Raw genomic sequence first — 24,758 nt, 5'->3', positions numbered from 1 at the left:
TAAGAACTCCTGATAGAAACTGACCCTTTAAAAACATTTTATGAATATACCACTCACTATGGCATGTATCTTCCAAAACTTTGGGAGAGTTCCTGCATCTCAAATTAACCATCCATCATCAAGGAGTCTAATGGAAGAGAAGAAGCAGGTCAGAGTTCACTCTTTGCACGTTCTCCTCAGGACGTTCTGGAATTCTAGCAATTCACCTTTGCCTTTGATTTTTGACATTGTGTCTTCTGTATGATGGAAAGTTGGATCTTAGTATCCATTCAATGAAATATAAATGTCTAGACACACTGCAGAGTTCTGGCTCTTGTCCTTTTGTCTTAAATTTATCTTCTGCGTCACTGATTATGAAACAAGTCAAGTCTGTAAGCAGTGTTCCTGCCCCTTGCTCTTCATGTGGCACTCCAAGTGTGATAGGAAGGCGACCTCCCCGCCCTACTGAACGGAATGTGAAGTCGTGAAGTCTAACTGTTTAAATTGAATTGATAACTAAGACAAATGATAAAAGGGGAGCTTCTGATAAGTGATTAATAAGTAACTTGTTTTATCAATGGATAATGTATGCATATGATCTTTACTTATATAGAGAGGGTGAATATTTTATGAGTGTACAGTCTTCCTATATATCCATGAGGGATGGGTTCCATGACATCCAAATATGATAACATTCAAATTCTTTATGTAAAATTTTATACAGAAAAAGATTCTGTACATATTCAATACAGATGCAACCTTTTTTTTCCTTCAATTATTTTCAGTCCATTGTTGGCTGACTCTTCAGAACTGGAGTCCTGGCTATGGAGACTTACCTACATTTGTTTAAGCTCAACCTGCAGCATACCCTATGCTACAGTGACCTTGCTTTCATCTGGTTTGGTTTCATAGCATATTTTTTTAACATCTGTGAATGAAGCAGAATTAGAATAATCTTTTCTCTTTGGTTATGTGCTTTTGTAGCATTTCAGACACTAAATACAAAATTAAGAACCCAGCTGGCTCCTTGGATAACTACTTTATATTATATTCAATTTTCAGTTGCATTTGGATTTATAGAAGTTTAATTAAATAGTAATACAAATAAAATAAAATTTAATGTTTTTTTTTTAATTTAGACCTTCTGGCTGGTCTTCTTTCCTGTGTATGTATGTGTGTATATATATATGGATCTGAAAATACCTCAGTTGAACTGTTGAAGAGTCAGTGTTCTCTCCAAGAAGATCCATTTTCTTTGCAATTAATTATTTTATGACACTTTTAGCTTCAGAGACTAGTCAAAGCCAAATTGATGCTCTAATCTTGATATATATGTTTTTATTTTTTTTACCATCCAAGATTATCATGAGATTGTTTTTAAATCACCTTTAAATGCTACCAAATGAAATAATTATTAAATATTGCAGCTTATAATTTTATTTCTGACTTTAGGTAGAAGAAGGGATGCATCTCCTGATAACTGGTCCCAATGGTTGTGGAAAAAGCTCTCTCTTCAGAATCCTAAGTGGGCTGTGGCCTGTGTATGAAGGAGTCCTTTATAAACCTCCTCCCCAACATATGTTCTATATTCCACAGAGGTAAGACATTTTCATATCAAATGAAGACGATCGCTCTTGAGTTGTGTTCATTCCACAGGCTCTTTGGTTTGTGCTCATTTAAGGATATTTTCATTGAGAGAGACTATTGAGTAAATAGGCATGAGTTTACTTGTCCCCAGAGTTCTCTTCTACCATTCTGACCATAACAGATTCTGAATCAGTGCCACTTCTTGTAGTTTTCATACTCAACAAGATGCTAAGACTAGTCAAAGACTTCAGCTGTCTTAGGAAAGAATAAATGGATCCAAAGAATAATTAGATGTCAGATGATCTTCTTACAAATAAAAATTACAGTGCTTTGGTTTTATTTGGGTCTTTCCATCATGCTACATATACTCATGTATCCTAAAATTGTCCATTCATGCCTAAGAGCCTCCTTAGCATTTTTATTGTGATTATGCTAGGTAATTAATAATTTCAACTACCTTAATTAAAATTGTTTTAAGAATGAGAATAAGATAAGCATGGAAAAGTTCTTTTTTTTTTGGCAAAATCTGCAACCATCTTCCCTCATAGCAACACAGAAGTATCTAAACTCAAAGTTATATACTTTGGAATTTGGAATATTTATTGTGGATGAGAGAAAATCAGCTGTAAAGAAAAGATAAGCTCCTGTGGCCCAGTGATTTCTTCAGATGTCACCCGGGTTCAACAGATACTGCATTGTATGCATACGCTCTGGGACACCCTGTGTATCACCTGGGTTAAGCAGACAGGACACAGTGTTCCCTCTGGATCAGAGGACTTCATTGAGGCCTGTAACAGAGTACCTAGGATGGAAGTGTGAGGTGGATATGAATCTACTCTGAGAAAAAAGATAAAGAAATAATAGGATAAATGGGCAGATCATTGAATCTACACTAAAAAGAAAAAGGGGGAGATATAAAAAATGACAAAAGGTAGACAACTGAATCTATTATGAAAAGAAAAAAAAGATAGAATATGGATATGATAAAATAAAAAGGTCAATTATTGAATCTACATTTAAAAAGGGACTATTTGTTTCAAATAGGATAAGTAATGAAATTTTTGTCTGAGTTTATCAAACGTTACTGACATTGTCAAAATATATATAATGGAGTTTTTTGTCTGAATCTGTCAAATGTTAATGGACTAGACATTGTTAATGTAATTCATGACTGTATATATTGTATATACTTATTGGATAGTTTTTCTAGTATTAGTTATAAGCTTTTTTAAATTTTATACAAAAAAGGGGAAATGTGGTGGTATTGTGTTCCCAAAAATATTGTGCACCCTAATAAACTTATCTGGGGTCAGAGACAGAACAGCCACAATATTAAACATGAGGATAGGCAGTGGTAGCACAGGCCTTTAATCCTAGCATTCCAGAGGCAGAAATCCATCTGTTCAAGGATACTGCCAAGCATGGTGACTCACGCCTTTAATCCCAGAAAGTGAGTCTTTAATCCCAGGGAGAGATGGTAGAAAGCAGAAAGATATATAAGGCGTGAGGACCAGAAACCAGAAGCATTTGGCTGGTTAAGCATTTGGCTGGTTAAACATTCAGGCTTTTGAGCAGCACAGTTCAGCTGAGAGCCATCCAGTCTGAGGAAACAGGATCAGCCGAGGAACTGTTGAGGTGAGGTAGCTGTGGCTTGTTCTGCTTCTCTGATCTTCCAGCATTCACCCCAACACGCAGCCCTGGTTTGATTTTATTAATAAGACCTTCTACAATTCCTGCTACAGAAGTGTAGGGCTGGAGCACAAGCAAGTACATGTCACATTGAGGCCAGGCAGTATCGCACACTTCCGTCCCCTCTTCTTTGTAGGTAAAGGCGGCTCTCATCCTGCCATTTGGTCTGAGTTTTAGGCCATAAGCAGTGGTTAGATTCTGTGAACTTATTTTCTTTGAAGTAAGACTCATGGTGGTAGCAGCGAGCTTCTGTTTGGTGTATAGGAAGATGAAGACATGTGTTAGCTGAAAATATTAAATATGAGCAGTGTTGTTGGTACCCGAGTTTAACACAACACAAACATCCTGTGACACCATAAACACTGCTTCTTTTCTGACTTTTGGAAAACTTCAAATAAAACCTCAGTTTTATTGCCTCAGTTTAAGTTTTATGAATGAATGATTGTAAGAAGTATTATTTCAGTTCTGTACTTAAGCAATAAGGTGTAGAATCCTGAGAAAAATGGTCTATCGAGAAACGTATTCTTGATGAAGATGAAGTTTACACATGAAGTTTACATTTTACCCAGGAGATATTTCATATATTGTATGAATGAAACAATTTTTGAATATACATTTGACATAGTAAAAAGAGTTTCCCAAGCAGTGGGCAAGTTTATGAAAGTGACTAAATTAACCTTTACCCTCAGAGTGAGCTAACCACTATGTTTTACAATAAATGGAAATCGTTAGGAAATTTTGTCTTATGAAATGTATTTTTGCCTAAGCAAAACTGTCAACTCCAACCTATTTAAGGAGAAAATTAGCAGGAGCAGTCTATATCTTCATTCTTAAATGATTATTGTTTTAAGCTAGTTCACCTTAATTACATGCATCTAGAGGCATGGGGAATCATATTTACACTTAACATTTTATAGAACCATGTCCCTTCCACTTGTGCTTAACATTTACTTAAAAATGTAAACTAAGGAAGTCTTATTGTAGCATTTATTTCTGATATTTTAAAAGCCAGTGATTTTTTTCAAGTAAGTTTTGTAATGATCACAGAAGATTTTATTATGTGAAAGAAGATAACCTCATGACCTCTTTTTAAAATACGTGTCAGTAAGTGAACTTATATCATCGCATAAATGACTGCTAGGATTAACTTTTCCGATACTCTCTAGCAATGGAATGTCAGTTAACTACTAGTTTGGAAGGAAAACAAATACAGAACTCAAGCCTAAGTATGAACTCCTAAGTCATTAAACAGATTTTACAGTTAATCACTATGATCAAAATATTTCTTCTTAGAGGATGGATCTCTTTATGCAGTGATTAAATGCAAAATATGTTGTTACTTTCATTGGTGAAAATGGAGTAGGTTTTATAGCAGTGGACTTCTTATATTATGTAGTAAGCAAAACAAAACTACCCGGAAAAGAGCAAGTACACTCTTGATTTTTGACCAAACCTTCACACACAGAGACCCAAACAAAAATGCTCCTTTGGCTCACTTCATAAATTGGGAAACATGAATTCCTGAGAAATTGTGAAATTGCCCCAGTATTTTCCCTGTTGGTGTCTTCTTAGGCTTTTGCAATGTTAATAATAAGAACCAGATTCTTTGGGAAGCTGGGCCTTGGTACAGGAAGACAGAGTTGGTCTGCGTAAATTTGAGGCCAAACCATTTTCCCTCACCCTGTCTTCATCCATGACAGAATATAAGAACTGGAGCATCTGTTGGTTTTAGGCAGAAAGTTTCATCTGAAAAGTGCATTAGCCTCTGGCCTTCTGTGATGAGGTGAATGGAGAGAGGCTGGGGCTTTGCTCAAGTAGTACCTGGGAACCTACCCTGGCTCTTTCCAACTGAGACCAAGTGTCCTGTACCATATGACTGTGCTCCTTATCAGGTGGCTGATGCATGTCACCCCTTGCTGGACCATCTTTCGTGACTTTTAAGAAGCACCTTCCACTTGGATGAATCTCCTGAATTGTTTTGCCAATTCTTAGTGTGTTTTTCTTCTTCCCAAGCCTCTAAAGATAGGCTTATGGCCCTCTGCTCCTGCTTTCATTTCTTCACTAATTTATGGCCTATTACTCACTTACTTATCCCTTGGAGAGTTTCTGTCTGCAGCTGTCACAGCCCCCAAAGCCAGCTTTACCTATATCTAATTTAGTTTCCTTGCTAATCAACACTATCAATGCACCATCAGTCATCCAAACAAGATATTGAAATGTGGGGTTTGGGAGAACCTGGAGGGAAGGAAGAATGGCAAGAGTGGTGACTTTGCATCCCTTTATGCTGCTTTGGTTAACCCCCAGAGGATCGTTTGTGTACATCCCACTCTCTTCTCAGCAACAGTCTATGGTTGGGCAAAATCCAGCATGGATTTGTATTTCAAATGTTCCTGCTCTCACTATTCTTCCTTGAAAGCAATGTCTCAGGAGAGAAGTGCTAACAAATATCTTACTATATCTAGTATAAATATGTATAAATCCTGTCCATCTTTGACTCTGAGTCTGAGAAATAAAACACTGAGAAAGATTGCATGCATAAGGATTGTATTAAGCTAGGCATGGTGGTGCACGCACCTTTAATCCCAGCACTCAGGAGACAGAGGCAGGTGGATCTCTGAGTTTGAGGCCAGCCTGGTTTACAGAATGAGTTCTAGGCCAGCCAGGGCTACACAGGGAAACCCTGTCTCAAAAAACCAAAAACACAAACGATTGTATTAAATCAAACAAACCTTCCTGGGGGTGGGTGATGCTTGTGTTGAGTCCCTGGCCTCATGCATGCTGAGCACACACTATCCCACTGAGCTTTACCCTGGTACTGAAAGACTGACAGATTTCCTGTCTATTGGCAAATCTGCCCATCTGCCCAGCATCTTACACTATGAACCATCTGTCTATTTTGTTACTTGCACTGGGTATGCTGCCTAATCCTCTTTGTGATGGATAAATGTCTGTCAATTAACAGTTCTTTTTTAAGGAAATTGCTGGGACAGTGATGAAGGCTCAATAGAATTCTTGAGGCTAATTTCTTGTTTTATAAGTACTAGATGCAAAAAATTGGATGATGCAATTTTCATAATATAAATATCTGTTTTAAGTATCTCTTATTTTTCTAAAAAACATAAGAATGTGAGGAATGATAATATTCATTCAGAACTCAAACGCTGAGCTTTCTGTGCACAAGAAAAAAGCCTGACAACATGATTGGTTTAACCTGTGCATTTTCCGATGATTGACAGTGAATATTTATGGTTTGCTCCACCTTCTAACTGTTTGGCCACAGCTGGAGAAATGACGTATTACTCTCTTCAACCTTAAACCCCCATGCCTTAGAGATAAAAATGTTGTTGAACTTTTTTTTATCAGTGTTGTCTAGGTAACTACATAGTTTTAAAATGTTCAACTCTGAGCACAAGGATAGAGATTATGATTTTCTATGCTCTCTTTTTCTTTCTTCCTTTGTTGGGGATTTAGTTCAGTGGTAGAGTGCTTGCCTAGCAAGTGCAAGGCCCTGGGTTCCGATCCTCAGCTTCAAAAAAAAAAAAAAAAAAGAGGCTCAAATATAGAATAATAAAAAAACCAGAGAAATCTAACAGACAATAAGTTATATCAAAAAGAAATATCCAATAGTTCAATGTTAGCACAGGAAAATGAGAGTATAAAGAAAATTTTAAAAATATCTAAGATGCTTGTAATAACTAGTAACTATAAAAATATAATTATTGGGTATGGATTTGATCTCAAATACTTTTACTATGACAGTTAATAGGTTTTTAAGTAAGTACAGATGTAAGATTTCACAGAAAAACAATTACAGTTTGTTGCTAAAATTCTTTCCCATGAGAAGCAAATTTTACTTCAGGTTTATATATTTCAGATATTTCTATTAGCATCTTGAAAACTGAGTAGGAAATGAAGCATTACAAAGCTATAATTATTTTGCTTCATCAGTGAAGAATCCTCTTGAGATAAATTTCTATGTGTAAACCAGAGAAAATTAGCTGATTTTAAAAGTCTATAGAAATCATAAGTATGGAGTTTTTTGATGAAGTTATGTTTACCCTGATTTTATAACAATGAAGGCATCTGAGGACCCTATGTATTTTGAGTCCTTTGAAACCCTGTAAACAGCACCAGTGAACCAGATATTACCCCAAGAAAATCTTCTAGATAAACCTGAAGTACTTTCTCAAGTACTTCACAGGATCTATCTTTAATATCTATACAGAAACCTGTTATTCATCAATCACATTAAGCCTAATAAAACTTATTATCAGAAAAAAAGCAGACACTTATCCAATGAAAGCAAATTATTTTGTATTTGCTTGTTCTCTTCTACAAGATGTTTTTTTTCGTTGCTGGGGATCAGCCTGCACTGCGTGACAGCCAAATGCTCCATCAGTCGCTCCTCTAAGCTTTGTTTTCACTTAGTCAGAGAACGCAAGAGAAATGAACTTCTTATTGAAATGATGATCACTTACTGAGTACCTTCCTTTGTCCCTACATTATAGTAAACAATCTTACCACGTTACTTCATCTAGCTGCTTCATTCCACACTCATGATAAATGGAATAAAATGAGTGGCTTCACGAAAGAATGAGGTCAAGTTCACAGTTGAGTGGCGGTACTACAGCCGTGAGATTAGGAGTCTATCCCAGAACCACCTCTCTAAAGCCCGTTATCACAACCATCACTCCACACTGTATAGCACAAAGCCCTGCACACTGGACCGTAGACGGGAATGATGACGTCATCAAACCCTAGCCCTTCGAGGCAGGCACGCTAGCCTGGATGCATGGGTGTATTTTTGCCCTTGCAGGCTTGACTGTGCCATGTGACAAATCTGCTCTTCGAATCAACATCTCTGCTTTATGCTAAGGGGAAGGAGGGCTGCACCTACTGATAGGTGTTAAGTTGGAGCTGGCATCAACGTAAAGTCAGTAAACATTCTCTTTCCTAAGGTCCTGAAGAGTTACTGAGCACCTTGTGGCAGCCGCTCGGTGGCCCTACTTCATACCAGTGCTTCTGTTGCAATTTGTAGATGTGAATTTAAGGTAGTTCCGCTTGTGATTGCTTAAGGTGCTGTGTGTAAGTAAATGAACACAGACTGTATTCTGCTTGAAGAAAATGGGGTTAGAACAGAAAGGGAAAGGAAAGAGGGCTGAAGGAGAGACCTTAAATGTATGGAAATGAGACTGGAAATGGTTCAGCCATTTTGGAAAACAGTCTGGCAGTTGCCTAGAAAGTTCTTTGCCCCCACAGTTCCATTTACTTGTTTATACACAGACAGCATAATGGCCCAAAGTAGGAAACAATGAAATAGCCTTCAGGAGATGAATGGATGGATCCACTGTGACATACCCCTACAATACAACATCATAATAGTATTGTCTCTAAAAAGGAATATGGCACATTCTAAAACACATGAACCTGAGAACATTTTGCCATTAAAGGGAAGTCAATCACAAAAGAGCACATATTGTGTGAGTCTGTATATTTGGAATACCCAGAACAGGCAAATCCATGGAGACAGGAAACAGACTGGTTACACAGAGCAGATGGATGGCTAATGATCCTGGCTATGGGGCTTCTAGAGGTAGGAGTCAAAAATAGTATTCTCAAGTTGGGGGTGATGGCCACCTGAGCTTGTGAATATGTTGGAAACCACTGAACTATAGACATTAAAGGCTGATATGAAATTCAAATCACATGCCAAGTTAAACAAAGATACTTAAGTGGTTCTTTGTATTTGTAAAGATCTTGTGTGTGTGTGTGTGTGTGTGTGTGTGTGTGTGTGTGTGTAGCTGAAAACAAACATTTTTATTTCAAATAATAGTTAAATATATTACAAAACAATTATGCATTATGTGTCCCTCACAGAAATACTTTGTAAATACTGGGAAAAAAATAGGTGGACATTTGGTCTGCAAAGCATGTTTTGTATTTAAAGCTTTTCTCCTCAGTCAAACAAACAGGGCCAGTGTAATTTTTTTTTTTACATATCTTTAAATGTGTGTGTTTTGCCTGCATGTATTTCTATGCACCACATGAATGACTGATGCCCATGGAAATAAGAAGGTGGTACTGGATCCACTAGAACTTACAGACAGTTGTGAGCTGCCATGTGGGTGCTGGGAACCCAATGTGGGTGCTGGGAACCCAATGTGGGTCCTTTGCAAGAGCAGCCAGCACTTTTAGCTGCCAAGCCACAGCACCTAACCCTTGCTGTCTGTATAAGACAGGCCCTTTAGCTAGGATGACCTGGTGCTCCTCACAGAGCTGCTCCGGTTGTGCATGGTTTGCGGAGTCCCTGCCTGTGTTAGTGTCCACTGCTGCTGTCACAAGTCACCAAAATACTGGTGGTTTGAATAAATGAAGAGTTGTTCTCTCATAGTTGGAGACTTGCAGACCAAGATAGTATCAGTTTACACTTCGTGTAAAAGCTGAAGGGGAAGGGCCGAGAAGATGATGCAGTAGGTAAAAATACTTTATTGCCTACATGATCTGCTAATTTGAAAGCATGGCCTGCCACTAGTCCAGAGGAGAGTGGAGTTAGAAAACTGTTTTTAATCAATTTTATAATGAATTGAAACTATGTAGCCAATACGTTAATTCATTCCATCCCTATCCTTTTCCTCCTCTCTTCTGTGGTCATGTTATCTATTTGATAGTTATAAACAACATCCAGTTCCTTGCTTTTCAATTAATTTTAGTGAATTCTTTAGTGTTATTCATCAAATAGTAACATTTTAACGTAACTATAAAATCAAAGCTTGTATAGAAGAGATGTGGTGCACGCCTTTAACCCCTAATCCCAGCACTAAAAGGCAAAGGCAGGTAGATCTCTATGAGTTCAAGACCAGCCTGGTCTACAAAGACAGTCTTCTGGGACAGCCAGAGCTACATAGTAAGACCCTGTCTCAAAAAAAGGGGGGAGAGAGGAGAGGAGAGGAGAGGAGAGGAGAGGAGAAGAGAAGAGAGGAGAAGAGAAGAGAAGAGAAGAGAAGAGAAGAGAAGAGAAGAGAAGAGAAGAGAAGAGAAGAGAAGAGAAGGGAGGGAGGGAGGGAGGAAGGAAGGAAGGAAGGAAGGAAGGAAGGAAGGAAGGAAGGAAAAGAAAAAGAAAGAAAAAAAGCTGTTTAGAGAGCAAGTTTTCACTACTCTTTGCATTTCACTACCTTGGGTGACCTTTTCACAAGGTTCTGGCTTGCTTTTTCTGTTTCCTTCTGTAGGTGTAACCAAATGTGTGTCTTTATATCATCCTTCATCTTCTTTTCATAAAAGGTGATATACTGTCTACCAGTGTTTCTCAACTGGGGACAGCTTTGTAACCTAGGGGTATTTGTCCCTTGTGGAGACTTGTAGACAACACTTTTTAAAATCATGTTTGAGGAGATGCTGCTGACATCTAGTGGCTAGAGACCAGGTATGCCACTAACTTTCCCTCAACAGGACGCCATGGGCAAAGACAAGTCATCCATCAGTCAGTGAGTCAGAGCTTCAGTGAGACATCCTGATCTAGATCCACTTTCACCTTTTCCTTTTCAGCTGAATGATGATCACAGAACTCATTCTGTATTACTCCATGTGTATCTGCCTGGCCTCTTTAGTGCCTCATAGTAGGTACAGACAGAAGTCCTCATAGTAGGTACAGACAGAAGTCCTCATAGTAGGTGCAGACAGAAGTCCTCATAGTAGGCACAGACAGAAATCCTCATAGTAGGTGCAGACAGAAGTCCTCATAGTAGGTGCAGACAGAAGTCCTCATAGTAGGTGCAGACAGAAGTCCTCATAGTAGGTGCAGACAGAAGTCCTCACAGTAGGTGCAGACAGAAGTCCTCATAGTAGGCGCAGACAGAAGTCCTCATAGTAGGTGCAGACAGAAGTCCTCATAGTAGGTGCAGATAGTTGACTCAAGGATTCTCTTGCCTGGTCCTTTAACTTGGCTTTGGATATTCTGACACTACAAATGGCACTGTCATGGGTAAGCATAGGCAAGTTTTCCTTTTTGACATTTTTAGGAGCATATTCTCTGAGAAAATTCCCAGAAGTAGGTCAAAAGGCAAATGACATGTCAAATTGCCAGATTTCCTCCAAGGAGGTTAGGTTTTCACCATTTTATGGAAACATCTGTTTTTCCCATGGGCCCATCAGCTGACTGAATTATCAAGCTGTTGGATTTTTTTTTTTTGCTAATCTGATAAAGAAGAAAACCCAGTCATATTAATTTACATTTTATTATTAATAATATTTTGTCTTTCAATTTGTTCATCTACATTGCTGTCAAAACTCCAACTTTTGTGTTTCATGAAAATAATTTTAGATGAACAGAAACAATCTTTATTAAATATGGCTGTGCCAGTCAGGGTATTCTAAATGAACAGAACTGACAGAATGAAGATAGATGGACAGACAGACAGACAGATAAATATTGACTTATTTAAGAAAAAATAGATAAAGGGGATTTATTAAAGTGGCTCACAGGCTGTGGTCCAGCCAGTCCAACAACAGCTGTCTACCAGTGGGAAGTGCAAGAATCTGGTTGTTCAGTCTACAAGGCTGGATAGCTCAGCTGGTCTTCAGTATATGCCGGCATCCCAACATGTAGGTTGTAATATCAGTGAGGGAGTGTACTTGTCAAAGTGATGGCAAGCAGGCAAAGAGAGAAAGCTTCCTTCTCCCATACCCTATCCATAGGCTGTCACCAGAAGGGGTGGCACAGGTTAAATGTGGAATCAAAAGATCAGGATTAAAAATGGGTCTTCCCACTTCAAATGATTTAATTAAGAAAACAAACTCCTTGCTAGCATACTCATACATGTGGGTTTTAGTTAGCTCCAGGCTTAGTCAAGTGAAGAAACAAGAATACCCATCACAATGGTGAAACAAACTATTTTTGTTGTAGAAAATATCAAATGGTTTGTTTTCTTTTCTTTCTTTTTTCGTTTTTCGAGACAGGGTTACTCTGTGTAGCTTTGTGCCTTTCCTGGAACTCACTTGGTAGCCCACGCTGGCCTCGAACCCACAGAGATCTGCCTGGCTCTGCCTCCTGAGTGCTGGGATTAAAGGCGTGCACCACCAACACCCAGCATCAAATGGTTTTTTACAAAAGCTTTTCTGTATGTATATCTCAGTATCTTTTTTATAAACCAGGTATTATTTTGAAGTCTTTCCAAGAAACATAATATAATCCTATAAATTGAGGGTTTAAAGTCTGGTGTGTTCCAGCCAGTAGGGTGTCATCACCCTGGGTAAGCTAACATACCTTTGCACCAGGACTCACGTGTGCTTGGTGTTTTATAGGCCATACATGTCTCTTGGAAGTCTGCGTGATCAAGTCATTTATCCTGACTCAGTGGATGACATGCATGAAAAAGGATACACTGACCAAGACCTGGAAGGCATTCTGCACAGTGTCCACCTCTACCACATAGTTCAAAGAGAAGGAGGTAGAGTATGTCATATTTTTAAAGTGTGGTTTAACTTTATTTACAAAGCAAGTTTGGGCTGTGTGTGATGATATGCACCAGTAATCTCAATACTTGGGTCATGGAGGCAGGAAGATCAAGAACTCAAAGTCACCCTCCCCTATGCAGCAAATGTGAGACGAGCCTGGGATACATCAAAACTTTGTCTAAAAACAAAAAATTCAATTAATTAAATAAATAATCTTAGGTTTTATACTAGTTATCAAATACCCAACAGAAACAACCTAGGGCCTGGGTTTATCCTTCTGCTGAAGGTGTCAGGGGTGTCACTTTGTGGCGGTGTGGAGGATGTGCTGTAGCACAGGTCTCTCCTGGGAAAGCTTCAGGCCTTCTCCTTCTCTCCCTCTTGCCCTTCCTGAGCTTTGCACCATATCTTCTCTGTAAGTCAAGCCTCTCTGGAAGCACCCTCACAGAGACACATAGGTGTGCTACACAATAGGTGACTCCAACTCTAGTCAAGGTGACTACAGTGATGATTGTCCCAGGCATGTATGAAGTCTGTGATAATATGATATTATCAGACCATAAGCACATAAGAAGAAATTTCTTCTTTTTCCTTTATAGATATCCTGGTTTTGCCAGTCTTGTAACTAATATGGCACACTTCACTTTTACCAGTCACCATCACATCACTTCTAGTGTTTAAAAACCTTGATATTTGAATGTTTAAGTATTCCTTAGGTCTCCATCATTCTCGATGTATGTAAAGTCTACCATGAACTATTTGCTTGCCAAGCTCTCTCAGCTTACATTAAATATAATTTTGGAAAGCAGTTCTCACACACTTGTTTGTCTTCAATCCCACAATCTTTCATATATATATATATATATATATATATATTAATATTATATATTATTACATAGCAAGTAAAACGTCTTCATTGTAGGTTTCTTTAGAGTAAGACATATATGAAAGAGTGGAAATATGTATACACATGAGCTTTCAATCTAACTATTTCCTAAAAGTTATTCTTTCAACTATTTTGGTAAGTCATATGATTTAATAGCCCAGAAAATTACTTAAAAAGCAAGCCAGAAGTCTAGGTTGAGTTGTGCATGCATGGATTTCATGCTTTTCTTCCCCAGCCTAATTATATTATTTTTTGGTGAAAAAAAAAAGCCATATATGACAGTACCTGAGAATATGGACTTTTACTCAGAGTGAAAGAATCCAATCCTAGTTAGCATAGCTCTCTGTCTTCAATGGTAAAAAGATGAAACATTTTCTTTTTTTCTGTGAATATTAAATGAAACTCTCTGTGCAGTATTACTGTGGTGGCATATGTGTAACAAGGAAACATGAATAGTGACCTAATTTCTCCAATAGGTAAATAAAGCAGGAAGAAAGCTATGACTGTATTTCTATTTATGATGTCTGCCCTCTGAGGAAAGTAGATTTTTTTCTTTAGCATCAGATGGTCAATCCCTTCCCAATTTCAAAATACTTTAACAGTATAAATTCTACATATTATGGGCAAACTAATAAAGTTTGGAATTCCATAATTAAATAGAAATTGAAAATAAACACAAAATATTCTAGTATTTTTTAGAAGTCAGGAAGTTCTAGAACTATTTTTAAGTTCCAAGCCTAGAGGTTTATACTTCTTTTCCTTGCATATATAACAAATTGTGTTTGTTCTTTTTCCCATAAAAAAAAAAAAGAAAGGAGTACCTAGACTTTAGTGATATAATAGCAACAGTTATGGTTTGTTGAGCATTTGCTGCCCAGAATATACCATGTTCAAACAAGTACCTATTGTCTCCGTTAATGTTCATGGAAGCCCGTTGATGATGCATTGCTGTCTCCATTGTACAGATTACATTCAGGGTGGCTACTTTACTGTAATTCCCATAACAACTGATAGAACAGAGTTCAAATGCAGATTTCACTTTGAAAGACCATGTTCAACACTAGGCATGGCCTGTGTTCTGTTGTCGTACAGCACACAGCACATAGTATGTCTCTTACCTTCTTAGACATGAGGACTGTTATGTATTCTCACATAAATATATCTTTCCTAAGAAACTAGTTTTACTTAATCTCTAAACATGGTGCATTTAAGGCAGTGGTTCTCAGCCTTTCTAATGCTGCGACCCTTTAGTACAGTTCCATATGTTGTGGTGACCCCCCAACCATAACATTATTCTCATTGCTACTTCATAACTGTAATTTTGCTACTGCTATGAATCATAATGAATCTGATATGCAGGATAGCTACTATGCAACCCCAATGGGTCATGAACCACAGGTTGAGAACCACTGAGCAATGCAGGACCATACTTCCACTTACTATTGTATAACTTCCTATTGGAATTATTTAGATTAGCTAATTCTTGGCTTAGCATTTCATTTCCATAAGTAGGTTTCAGAACAGAAAAGAGTAGATTGGAAACAAATAGACACAAATGCAAAGTTTATACATCTTCAGGAAGCAGGGGAATGATGTTCTTCTTAGCTGTCTTAGTTTCAGTGAATAAGCATCAGGCATCATGACTGTTGCCAAGGATGCTGATGGAGCCCTCTGGGTTCAGTAGAACAAAGGGTGCAATTTATTAAAATATGTAAAAATTAACTTTCCCTTGACTGAAAACCTTTTCTCTCATGCCTTGTTTCTCAGTTCAGGGAACAGATCATTCTCCCCAGAGCACTCTTCGTAGTGTTGCCATCTAAACCCATGCCTCAGGTCAGCACTTTCATTTCACAAGTGCTATAAAGTTTGCTCACATAAAATTACTATTTCAACACTTCTTCCCAGAAGCAAGCTGGCATTTTGAGGGGTTTTGTAATATAATCTTTTAAGGATCTATTTTTAAATAATTTCTAGACGTTTACTCAAGGAAATGAACAGTGATCCCTCTGAAGATGCTGACTGGATGTTGTCAGTGGGAAATAATGTTTTATTTAATACTCTAGATGCTACTTCATTGATTGTTGTTTACAGATTCCTCTCTACTTGTGTGTATATACTTTGTGAGGAAAGGTTACTTGAATACAGGTGTCTAGGGAGCCAGAAGAGAGTGGTGGATTCCTTGGAGCTGAAGTTGTAAGTGGTCGTGAGACCACTTGACATGGGGGCTGGGAATCAAACTCGGGTCTTCTGCAAGAGTAGTACATGCTCTTAACCACAAGACCGTCTCTCTGGTCCCAGTATTATATTTTCTTCTCTCTCATTTCTGCACCTCCCCTAACTCCTCCTAGATTATTCCCCACCCTGCACTATTTTATATGTCACTTCTATTGTATTTCCTTTTTAAGTTTTGGAAGAGAGAACACTTTCACGTGATTAAAATTTTTAAAATAACTTAAGATATATCCTTAAACCATCTTTCCATCTTGTTCTCTCTAATTATTATCTCTGTACTCTGCTTAATTTCTTATTTATCACTTCAGGATTTTTTTTTCTGAGGCAGAGTATCGGGGTATAGCACAGGCTGGCCCCCAGCTGATGACACTCCTGCCCTTGCTGCTGACCCAGGATTACAGGCAGGTTTCACTGTGCCTGGTTTAATTTTACACTTTCTAAAATTTGTAGTAATTTCTAAAAGAAAAAAAATGTTTAAAAAATAAAGATGAATTCTGATTTATCAATTAACATACATTATTCTGTCCATGACTCTGACCTTTTGCATGCTAAAAGATAAATTCATATTCTTCCTTTTGACTAGCAGTAGAGTTAAATAATTGATCTGCTAATTTGTTTCTTAAGGCACCTAGAGTTAGAACAATGAAGACTCTGCTTCTTCCTGTAACCAATGACCAAATCTACTTAGAAATTTTAATAATTATGAAAGGCAGCTGAGAGAGAATGATGGATGCATGGAATGTGGCCCTTTTCCAAGGGGATAATTAAACCCTCAACACTCAAGTTGTGGAAATGTTGCCTTCAGTATTGTCAAGTTTGCAGTCATTTTCTTCTCTGAAAATTGGAGTCTGCAAAAATTAGACCTTGGTTTTGCTCTTAAGTAATATTTTCTAATTAATTATGTAAAATAGTCATAAAAATATTAAAATATTACAAATGTGTTAACTTGAAAAACAAAACTCTCATAATCCCACTCCCAGATGTGTGTCTGACATGTGTGTACACATTTTCAGAATGGAGCCATAATATATGCCATTGTGAAATTTGGGCTTTCATTTAAATTTTCTGATAATATTTTCATAAAATATGAAAAATAGTTTTCATAGATATTCCTTAATTTTAAAAGTAAAAGCTCACATTGCAAATGAATGTCAAACAATCAGTAATTAAGAAGTTTTAACAGATAGGCTGCACAGACTGTGAAAACATTAAATAAACCTAAATATAAACCCTAGCTCTAATCTGATAACTGATAATTAGATAAGTCTAAACTCAGAAGTGTCTATTGCTCCATGAATTCTGCATGAGCCACTTGTAAAGTGAAAATAAAACCAGCTATCTTATAAGCTGCAGAAGAGTGAAAAGACTTGTCTAGAATACCAGGCATGTGGGAACTGTTTAACTTAGCCCCTGCCACAGTTTTAGGGCTTGGTGATTGTCCTATGCAAATTATTAGATCTCCTCTCTCCCTACCCTCAAAAATCAGCATATGTACATCAACCCTTTGAACATACTGAGAAACAAATGGATGTTACTGAGTGCCAGCGTGTACAACTCTTTCAAGATGTCTATCAGTGGAAGGAATTATTTCTCTTTAAAGAATATCATGTTTAAAATAAAATACTCATGCATATGGCTCTGGAATCCATCCATATGCTTGACAAAAGCTCTTCCTGTTTTCAATCAGAGCAGGCCAGGAATTGCTTGTCCAAACTAGATGTAGTAACAAATGAACCAAGTATTCATAAACTGTATGTATGTATGCATTTGTTTATTTGTTTATGTTTGTTTGTTTTTAGGATGGGATGCTGTTATGGACTGGAAAGATGTCCTATCAGGAGGGGAAAAGCAGAGAATGGGTATGGCACGGATGTTTTATCATAAGTAAGTGTGCTGTGTTCAGGAAACTATGATCCATTACTGACATAAAGTATTCAGCAGAATTGAGTAGTCCCATCTTAGGTTAAATAATATCTGACTGGGAGATTGAAGAGATGGCTCAGTGGCTAAAGGTGCCTTCCATCAATGACAACCTGAGTTGGATCTCCTAGACCAATGGGTCTCAACCTTGCTAGTGCTATGACCCTTTAATACAGTTCCTCATGTTGTGGTGACCACCCAACCATAAAATTATTTCTTTTCCACTTCATAATTGTAATTTTGCTACTATTATGGATTGTAACACAAATATCTGATATGAAAGATATTTGATATGCTACCCCCAAAGGGGTCGTAGCCCACAGGTTGAGAACCACTGCCTTAGCCCCACATGGTGGAATGAGAGGCCTAACACCTATTGCACATTGTCCTCTGTCTTCCACAAGTACCTTGACACACACACTCGCACACATACAAGTGAATAACTGTAAGGAAATAAATCTAATAAAACAAAGGTAGAGGAACTGAATGACATTTTTAAAAATTATATCTTACTAAAGATGTGTAAAATTTATACTTTTAGGTTTGCTTATTTTTTCTGGTATTAGACTCTCCAGATGTTTTAGTTTAAGATGATGGCACATATTATTTATCATTAGGAGAATATGCCATAATTATATGTTATCTAGAAAACACAGATGAATATAAAGAATTAGAAATTTCCTATCTCATTAGCTATCAAAAGCATTGTTAACATATTGAATAAATTTCTTCCTGGTCTTAGCACACACAAGTTGATGGTAATCTTAATTGTCTTCATGTGTTTCATAATTTCCAATTTATATCCCTCCTTTAGTTTCATATACCATCATATGCCTCTCTTTGTTATTATATAATAGGTAGCCTGAGTTCATTATCATTATTATAATATGTATGCACTAAGTATATGTTGTAAGTATATAATTCAATAATTTTTATAAATGTAGGTACATTATGTAACCAACATCTCAACCAAGATAGAGAATGCTTTTATTAACATGGAAATGGCTCTGAATCCCCTGTACACATGTCCATATCTGTTCTGGTTTATCTGCTTTACAACTTCACATAAATGAAATCATACACCATGCAATCTTATGTATAGCTATGATTTTTAGTGAGAAAAAATAGTTGTCTTAATATATGTATTATGTAAAATAAATTTACATTGTTAGTCTGAGAATAGAGAGTATTTAAAAAAAAAAAAAAAAAAAGAACTGAATTTTACCACCTCTGGACTTTTCATGTTGTGTTTTGAAATGCTGCTCTCTCTGGTGAGATTCAAGGGCAAACTGCAGCTTGACATTTATGCCCAGCTGTTAGCCTATCTCTGTGAATTGGCTTGGGTTTCATCCATAAATACTCAGTAACATGATCAGCAACACAGCCTGTGAAGGGTGATGTGGTAGATTTCAAATGTGACCATTTTTCCACTTCTCTGTGTTAATAAGATAACCTGAGATTTCAAGTACCTGTAATTTAGAATAATTGGTATTTGTGATTGTGAAATGTAGTAGGTATAATGTAATATTGAGTAAAGATCAGGTCAGTTCTGTGAGATGAAGGGAGACGAGCACATGGTTAAAAGGCAGCACTTTTACAAAAGAATCAGATAAATTAGAAAATTAAATACAGTGAAGGAAAAATGTAATGTTTCTTCCCATCCTCACAGGGTCAACAATAAGGTTATGATAAGGAGATTACAATACATACTGAGCTTTGATAGGAAAGATTTGAGTTGGTGAAAACAGAGAACTCTGGCCAGAAATTATACTAAGCATTACAATAGAATATACTTTATGAGAGTCTTATAATTTTAATGTTTAAAGAATGATCAGGAAAATTCTGTCTTAAGTGGGATAGCTTTGTTCCTTCACATATTGTACACTATTGGTGATACAGCAAGGGGACAAAAAAGAAACAAAAAATCTAAGAGATGATGTCATTTAACACTGTGAGTATTAGTTCTGTAAGTGACCAGTCCCAGCTGTGTGGTTTGATGTATTTAAACACCACACACACACACACACACACACACACACACACACACTCACAGAGTCTAACCCTGCCAAGAAAACAAGTATATGATTCATCTTACATTCCTTAGACTAGAAGTTGCTATAACAACAGAATATAAAATAAACTTTTTCTATTTCAAAACAGCATATCTTCTTTAGTTCAAAGCACTCTAAAAAGACAAAATGCAATAACCAGAGTGCCAAAAAGAGCTTCATACAAAAAGAAAAGTTTACCTAAATTATTCTCTTGTATACGTTTCTTCACTTTTTCTACTTAAATAAAATCACAATAGTTAACCCAGAGACAAACAATATTTGATATATAATAAACAACTCCACTGTTGTGGAGAAGGTGCAGTAATGTAGATGAACAGTCTTATTAAATAAGAAACACAGAGCCAATTGCAGAGTTAAAAGCCAACGAGATCAGAGCAATAGCTAAGAGCTAAAAACCTTACCCTTCACTGCCGCTGCTGTCTTTCCCCTCAGCAAGAGGGCTACTTCCTGTGTGTCTGTCCTTTTATTAACTTTCTGTTCTGCCTTCTCATTTGTTGTAAACCCAGCCACATGACCTCCTCGTCACTGCCTGTCTATACAGACCTCCAGGTTTTCTATGGTTGGTATTGAAATTAAAGGCATGTATCGCCATGCTGGCTGTGTCCTTGAACACACAGAGATCCGACTAGCTCTGCCTTTCAAGTGCTGGGATTAAAGGTGTGCGCCACCACCACCCAGCTTCTGCTATGGCTTGCTATTAGCTCTGACCCCCAGGCAAACTTTATTTATTAACATAAAAATAAAATCACATTTCAGTACAAATAAAATATCATCATACAGTAGTCACTAAATGGTTTCACAATCCTATAGGGCATTAGAAACGCCTTTAACTCCTCTATCTATCAGCCTTCACCACCATCTCCAGAACAGGTAACAGGGTCCTATTAATCAGCAAACATGTGTTAGAAAACAACTTATAATACTAAGCGGTTATTTATGTAAAATGAAAAGCTTCTACTGAGTTGATGTTAGAGGCCATGAATTTTAAATTTGAATTTAAATTTGAAAGAGAACAGGGTATATGGGAGGACTTGAAAGGAAAAGAGGAAGGGAAAAGTGATGTAATTATAATCTCAAAAAAATTAAAAATTAAAAATAGATATATAAAAGTAATTTCATGGTTAAAAAAAAAAAACTGTCCTGAAAAACTTTGAATCTAATTTTCAAAACTAAAATGAAAACATCAAATGAGAGTGTTCATGTTGATTTTAGTCTCATTAACTAAGCTAGGTTGGGTTGCTGGCCAAGTAGAAAAATAAAATAATAAAAAAAAAACCGCTGCTTTTTGCTTTGTCACTTACCACCCTGACTAATGATGTCACATTCTCCTGATCACCTCTGAGGTCGTCAGGATACAACTCCTGCCCAAAGAAAGACACAGTTCCAGAGAAAACTCACTCACCTATTTGTTTTTTCTTTCAGACCAAAGTACGCATTGCTGGATGAATGTACCAGCGCTGTGAGCATTGATGTTGAAGGGAAGATATTTCAGGCTGCTGTAGGGGCTGGGATTTCCTTACTGTCCATAACGCACCGACCTTCTCTGTGGTAGGTGCCTCTAGGATCCTACTCTAGGATGGATGCTCTATTTGTCTTTTTGTTTTGTTTTGTTTTTTGTTTTTAAGGATAACTTTGTTGGTTCACTCAGAAATCCCATAAAATTACAAAGTAGGAAACAATAATATATAAGCTAAAGACCTGTAAGGTTTAAAAAAAAAAAAAAAACACATAAAGCATTATTAGACAAAACCCTTGCAGAAAGATTGAGTTTGGTCTGTGTTGGCCATGGGCCTGCCCTAAAATGGGGTTTGTAGCCCCAGTGAGCCTCCATTGGAGAAAAGTATTTTTTTTCTTTGCAAATGGTTGTTACTTGGAAATAGCTTTTGGGCTAGAGATGGGGGCTTGTGTCCACTTCTCTCAGCATAGGAACCCCATCTGGTTTAGGCCTCCTTAGTTCATATGTGCATCAGTTCTGTTGTATCTACAAGGCCTCATTTCCTCGGAGATCTCTCTCCTCTCTGGCTTTTAAAATCTTTCATTCTCGGTTCCCTGAGACCTTGGGGGAGGGCAGGGATTTTATGGAGACATCCCATATAGGATTGAGTGCTCCAAAGCCTCTTACTCTCCACACAATGTCCAGCTGTGAGTCTCTGTATTTGTTCCCAGCTACTGCAGGAGGAAGCTTCTGTAGTGATGGTGAATAAGACATTGATCTATGAATATAGTAGAATGTCATTAGAAGTGATTTTATTGTTAGTTTCTATAGCAGATCAGTCATATTTGGTTTTCCCCTAGGTCATGGCCTATCTAGTCTTAGGTTCTTGGCCATCTGTTGGGAAGGGTTCAATGTAATGGAGTGGGCCTTAAATCCAGTCAGATAGTGGTTGGTTACTCCCACAACATTCATGCTATTATTACTCAGGAATAACATGCAGGCAGGTCATCATTGTAGATCACAGGATTTAGAGCTGGATTGGTATTACTTTCTCCTCTGCAAGTGTGCAGAGTACCTTCCAGTACCATGAACACTAGTCAGCATAGGTGATGGATCCAGGTAGAGACCAGCCTGACTTCTCTGTGGCTATGTAAATGTTGTCTTCAGCAATAGGGCATTACCATCACTCTGTGGACAGCAACCAAACAACATGGCCTGAGTTGTTGTGGCTTTCCATGGGGCCTCTTTAGCCAGCAATTCAATTAGATGTATTCCATTCCTGGCACTGGAGGTTTCATTTGGTGGCAGGTAGTGTTGATGTTGGGGCTTTGTCTCTCCCATTACTTGGTGTTTCCATTTAGATGTGTTTCACATAGATGTATATATTTTAAGAAATTTCTACTGTAATAGCTTTCCATACTCCTCAAATGGCCCTAGTTTTCCCTACCCCTCCCATATTCCCTACTTCACCCACTTCCTTCCCTTCTCCATTTAATCCTCTCATTCAGCCCTTCCATCCATCCATCCATCCATCCACAACTATCTATTCTATTTCCCCTTCCTTGGGAGCTCCTTTCCTCCTTTTGAATCCCTTGCTCCATACCTAACCTCTGCGGTTATAAGGATTGTAGCTTGTTTATTGAAAGCTAAACAGCTAACATCCACATATAAGATGGGAGCTGATTGAGAAGGCTGACGAGTTATAATAAATAATAATTTGGTGAAATAATTATAAGTTGAAAAACTGAAGGAAGACATCAAAACTGAAGAATCGTGAGCCAGTTATGCTAAGTGGCCACATAAAAGGGACTCACCATGGTGACTCACAGCTCTGCCAGCCATACTCACTTCACACACCTGACAAGTCCTCTGCTAGTAGGGTTGGCTTCTCTTAGGAGATGGATTGCCTCCCGTCTTTCAATACAAATCTCTCTACCTGTCAGCAGTTCCTATGTAGCTGAGCCATGAAAAAAGAATGAGTCTATGTGGCAACAAGAGAATGTCTTTAAAAGATTCCTGGGGGCAGGCATGTAAAAATGATTCTAAATTATTACTACGGAGAAAGCTGTATTTACATGGTATCCATCCCAGAGGATGGTATTACATACAAAGAAGTTGCTTTTGTGTTTCCTTTACTTTCTTTAATTTTTTTCTCTATATGATCATTTAAATTGTCCTGTCTTCCCTCAGTTTCTTTTTCCTTACTTGCATTCTAAGAATGCTTTGTTATTGATTCAGAAGACATACTGGGTTATGGGGGTAAATTAATACAATAGTCTTCTTTTGTAAATTATATGTACTTGAAATATGAAATAAATTCAGTAACATCAAGAAGAATTTCTTAGAAATAAAAGACTTTGGACTTGAAAAATTACAGTGTTTTCTGAGGCAACATTAAAATTCAAATGTAAAATATCCACCTCTGCTAAAACTTGTCGTAGTAAGGGAGGTTAGAAAATTCTATAGCTAAAATAGCTTTCCAAAATTATGGCTACTAACACTTCATTTTAATTATGCAGGAAGTACCACACTCATTTATTACAATTTGATGGCGAAGGAGGTTGGCGCTTTGAACAGCTGGACACCGCTATCCGTTTAACATTAAGTGAAGAAAAACAGAAGTTAGAGTCTCAGCTAGCTGGAATTCCCAAAATGCAGCAGAGACTCAATGAACTATGTAAAATTTTGGGAGAAGACTCAGTGCTGAAAACAGACCAAAAGGAGAAAGACTCACCCTGATTTACCTGGACACGTTTTAAGTTCACTTTTCGGTAAAGCCTCAGAGACTCTCTTCACTGCATGCCGTCTGTTAAGCTGAGTGCAGAGAAAGCAAGCCAGCAAAAAGTATTTTGTATGATCTTAGCGTCAAGGAAGTATAAGATGACTTTTTGGAGAAAAAAAAAAGGCAAATGCATTAGTCAAGGTTAGTCATGACTTCCATTAATGCCCAATGAAAGGCCAGCTCACCTATAAAACAGGACCATCTTTAGGAATGTGTGTGGCCTGCAGTTCTTCATGCAGGAGAAAACCCTGACACAGAACAGTAAAGGCAGCACTGGGTTGATGTCAGGTGCTCAGAATTAGAACGTGGAGTGCTGTTTCAGCCCACTTACTACGGACAGTAGGTGCAGTACCTGAAGTCCATAATCAGCATTGCTAGTGGCCAGCTAAACCTGTGTACAAAACAACAGACTGTTTGATTTAAAAAAAAAAATCAATATGAAAAAAATGTATTTTAATGACAGTGATTGAAAGCAAACATGGTTAGACAAGCATAAAGTACTGTATGGAAAATTTTCAGACTGAGCATCTTAATACACAAAAAAATAACTTTAATAAGAATTGTGCATATTTATTTAAAAAATCCTTTTATTTTATTTTTTATTTATTTAATTTTTTTTTGCCAGAGCTGAGGATCGAACCCAGGGTCTTGAGCTTGCTAGGGAAGCGCTCTACCACTGAGCTAAATCCTCAACCCTGCCCCCTTTTATTTTTAAAAAAGAGAATTGTC

The 24,758-nt window shown here is 37.5% G+C and overlaps 1 protein-coding gene across 1 annotated transcript in view; it reads left to right on the top strand.

The window, feature by feature from the left end:
* The window catches only part of Abcd2 (ATP binding cassette subfamily D member 2), a 39,986-nt gene extending 15,835 nt beyond the window's left edge, over positions 1-24,151 (top strand). Inside the window, exons 6-10 of the mRNA XM_036209015.1 lie at positions 1,432-1,577; positions 12,553-12,698; positions 17,620-17,704; positions 21,235-21,360; positions 23,767-24,151. Of these exons, the coding sequence (XP_036064908.1) occupies positions 1,432-1,577; positions 12,553-12,698; positions 17,620-17,704; positions 21,235-21,360; positions 23,767-23,986 (723 nt within the window). The 3' untranslated portion in view covers positions 23,987-24,151. The remainder of the gene's footprint in view (positions 1-1,431; positions 1,578-12,552; positions 12,699-17,619; positions 17,705-21,234; positions 21,361-23,766) is intronic.
* The last annotated feature ends 607 nt before the right edge of the window (positions 24,152-24,758 follow it).

Source organism: Onychomys torridus, chromosome 16 (genome assembly GCF_903995425.1).
Source record: "Onychomys torridus chromosome 16, mOncTor1.1, whole genome shotgun sequence".
Classification (NCBI taxonomy): domain Eukaryota; kingdom Metazoa; phylum Chordata; class Mammalia; order Rodentia; family Cricetidae; genus Onychomys; species Onychomys torridus.
Note: the sequence above shows the minus strand (reverse complement) of the source record. Positions and strands in the feature narration are given on the sequence as shown.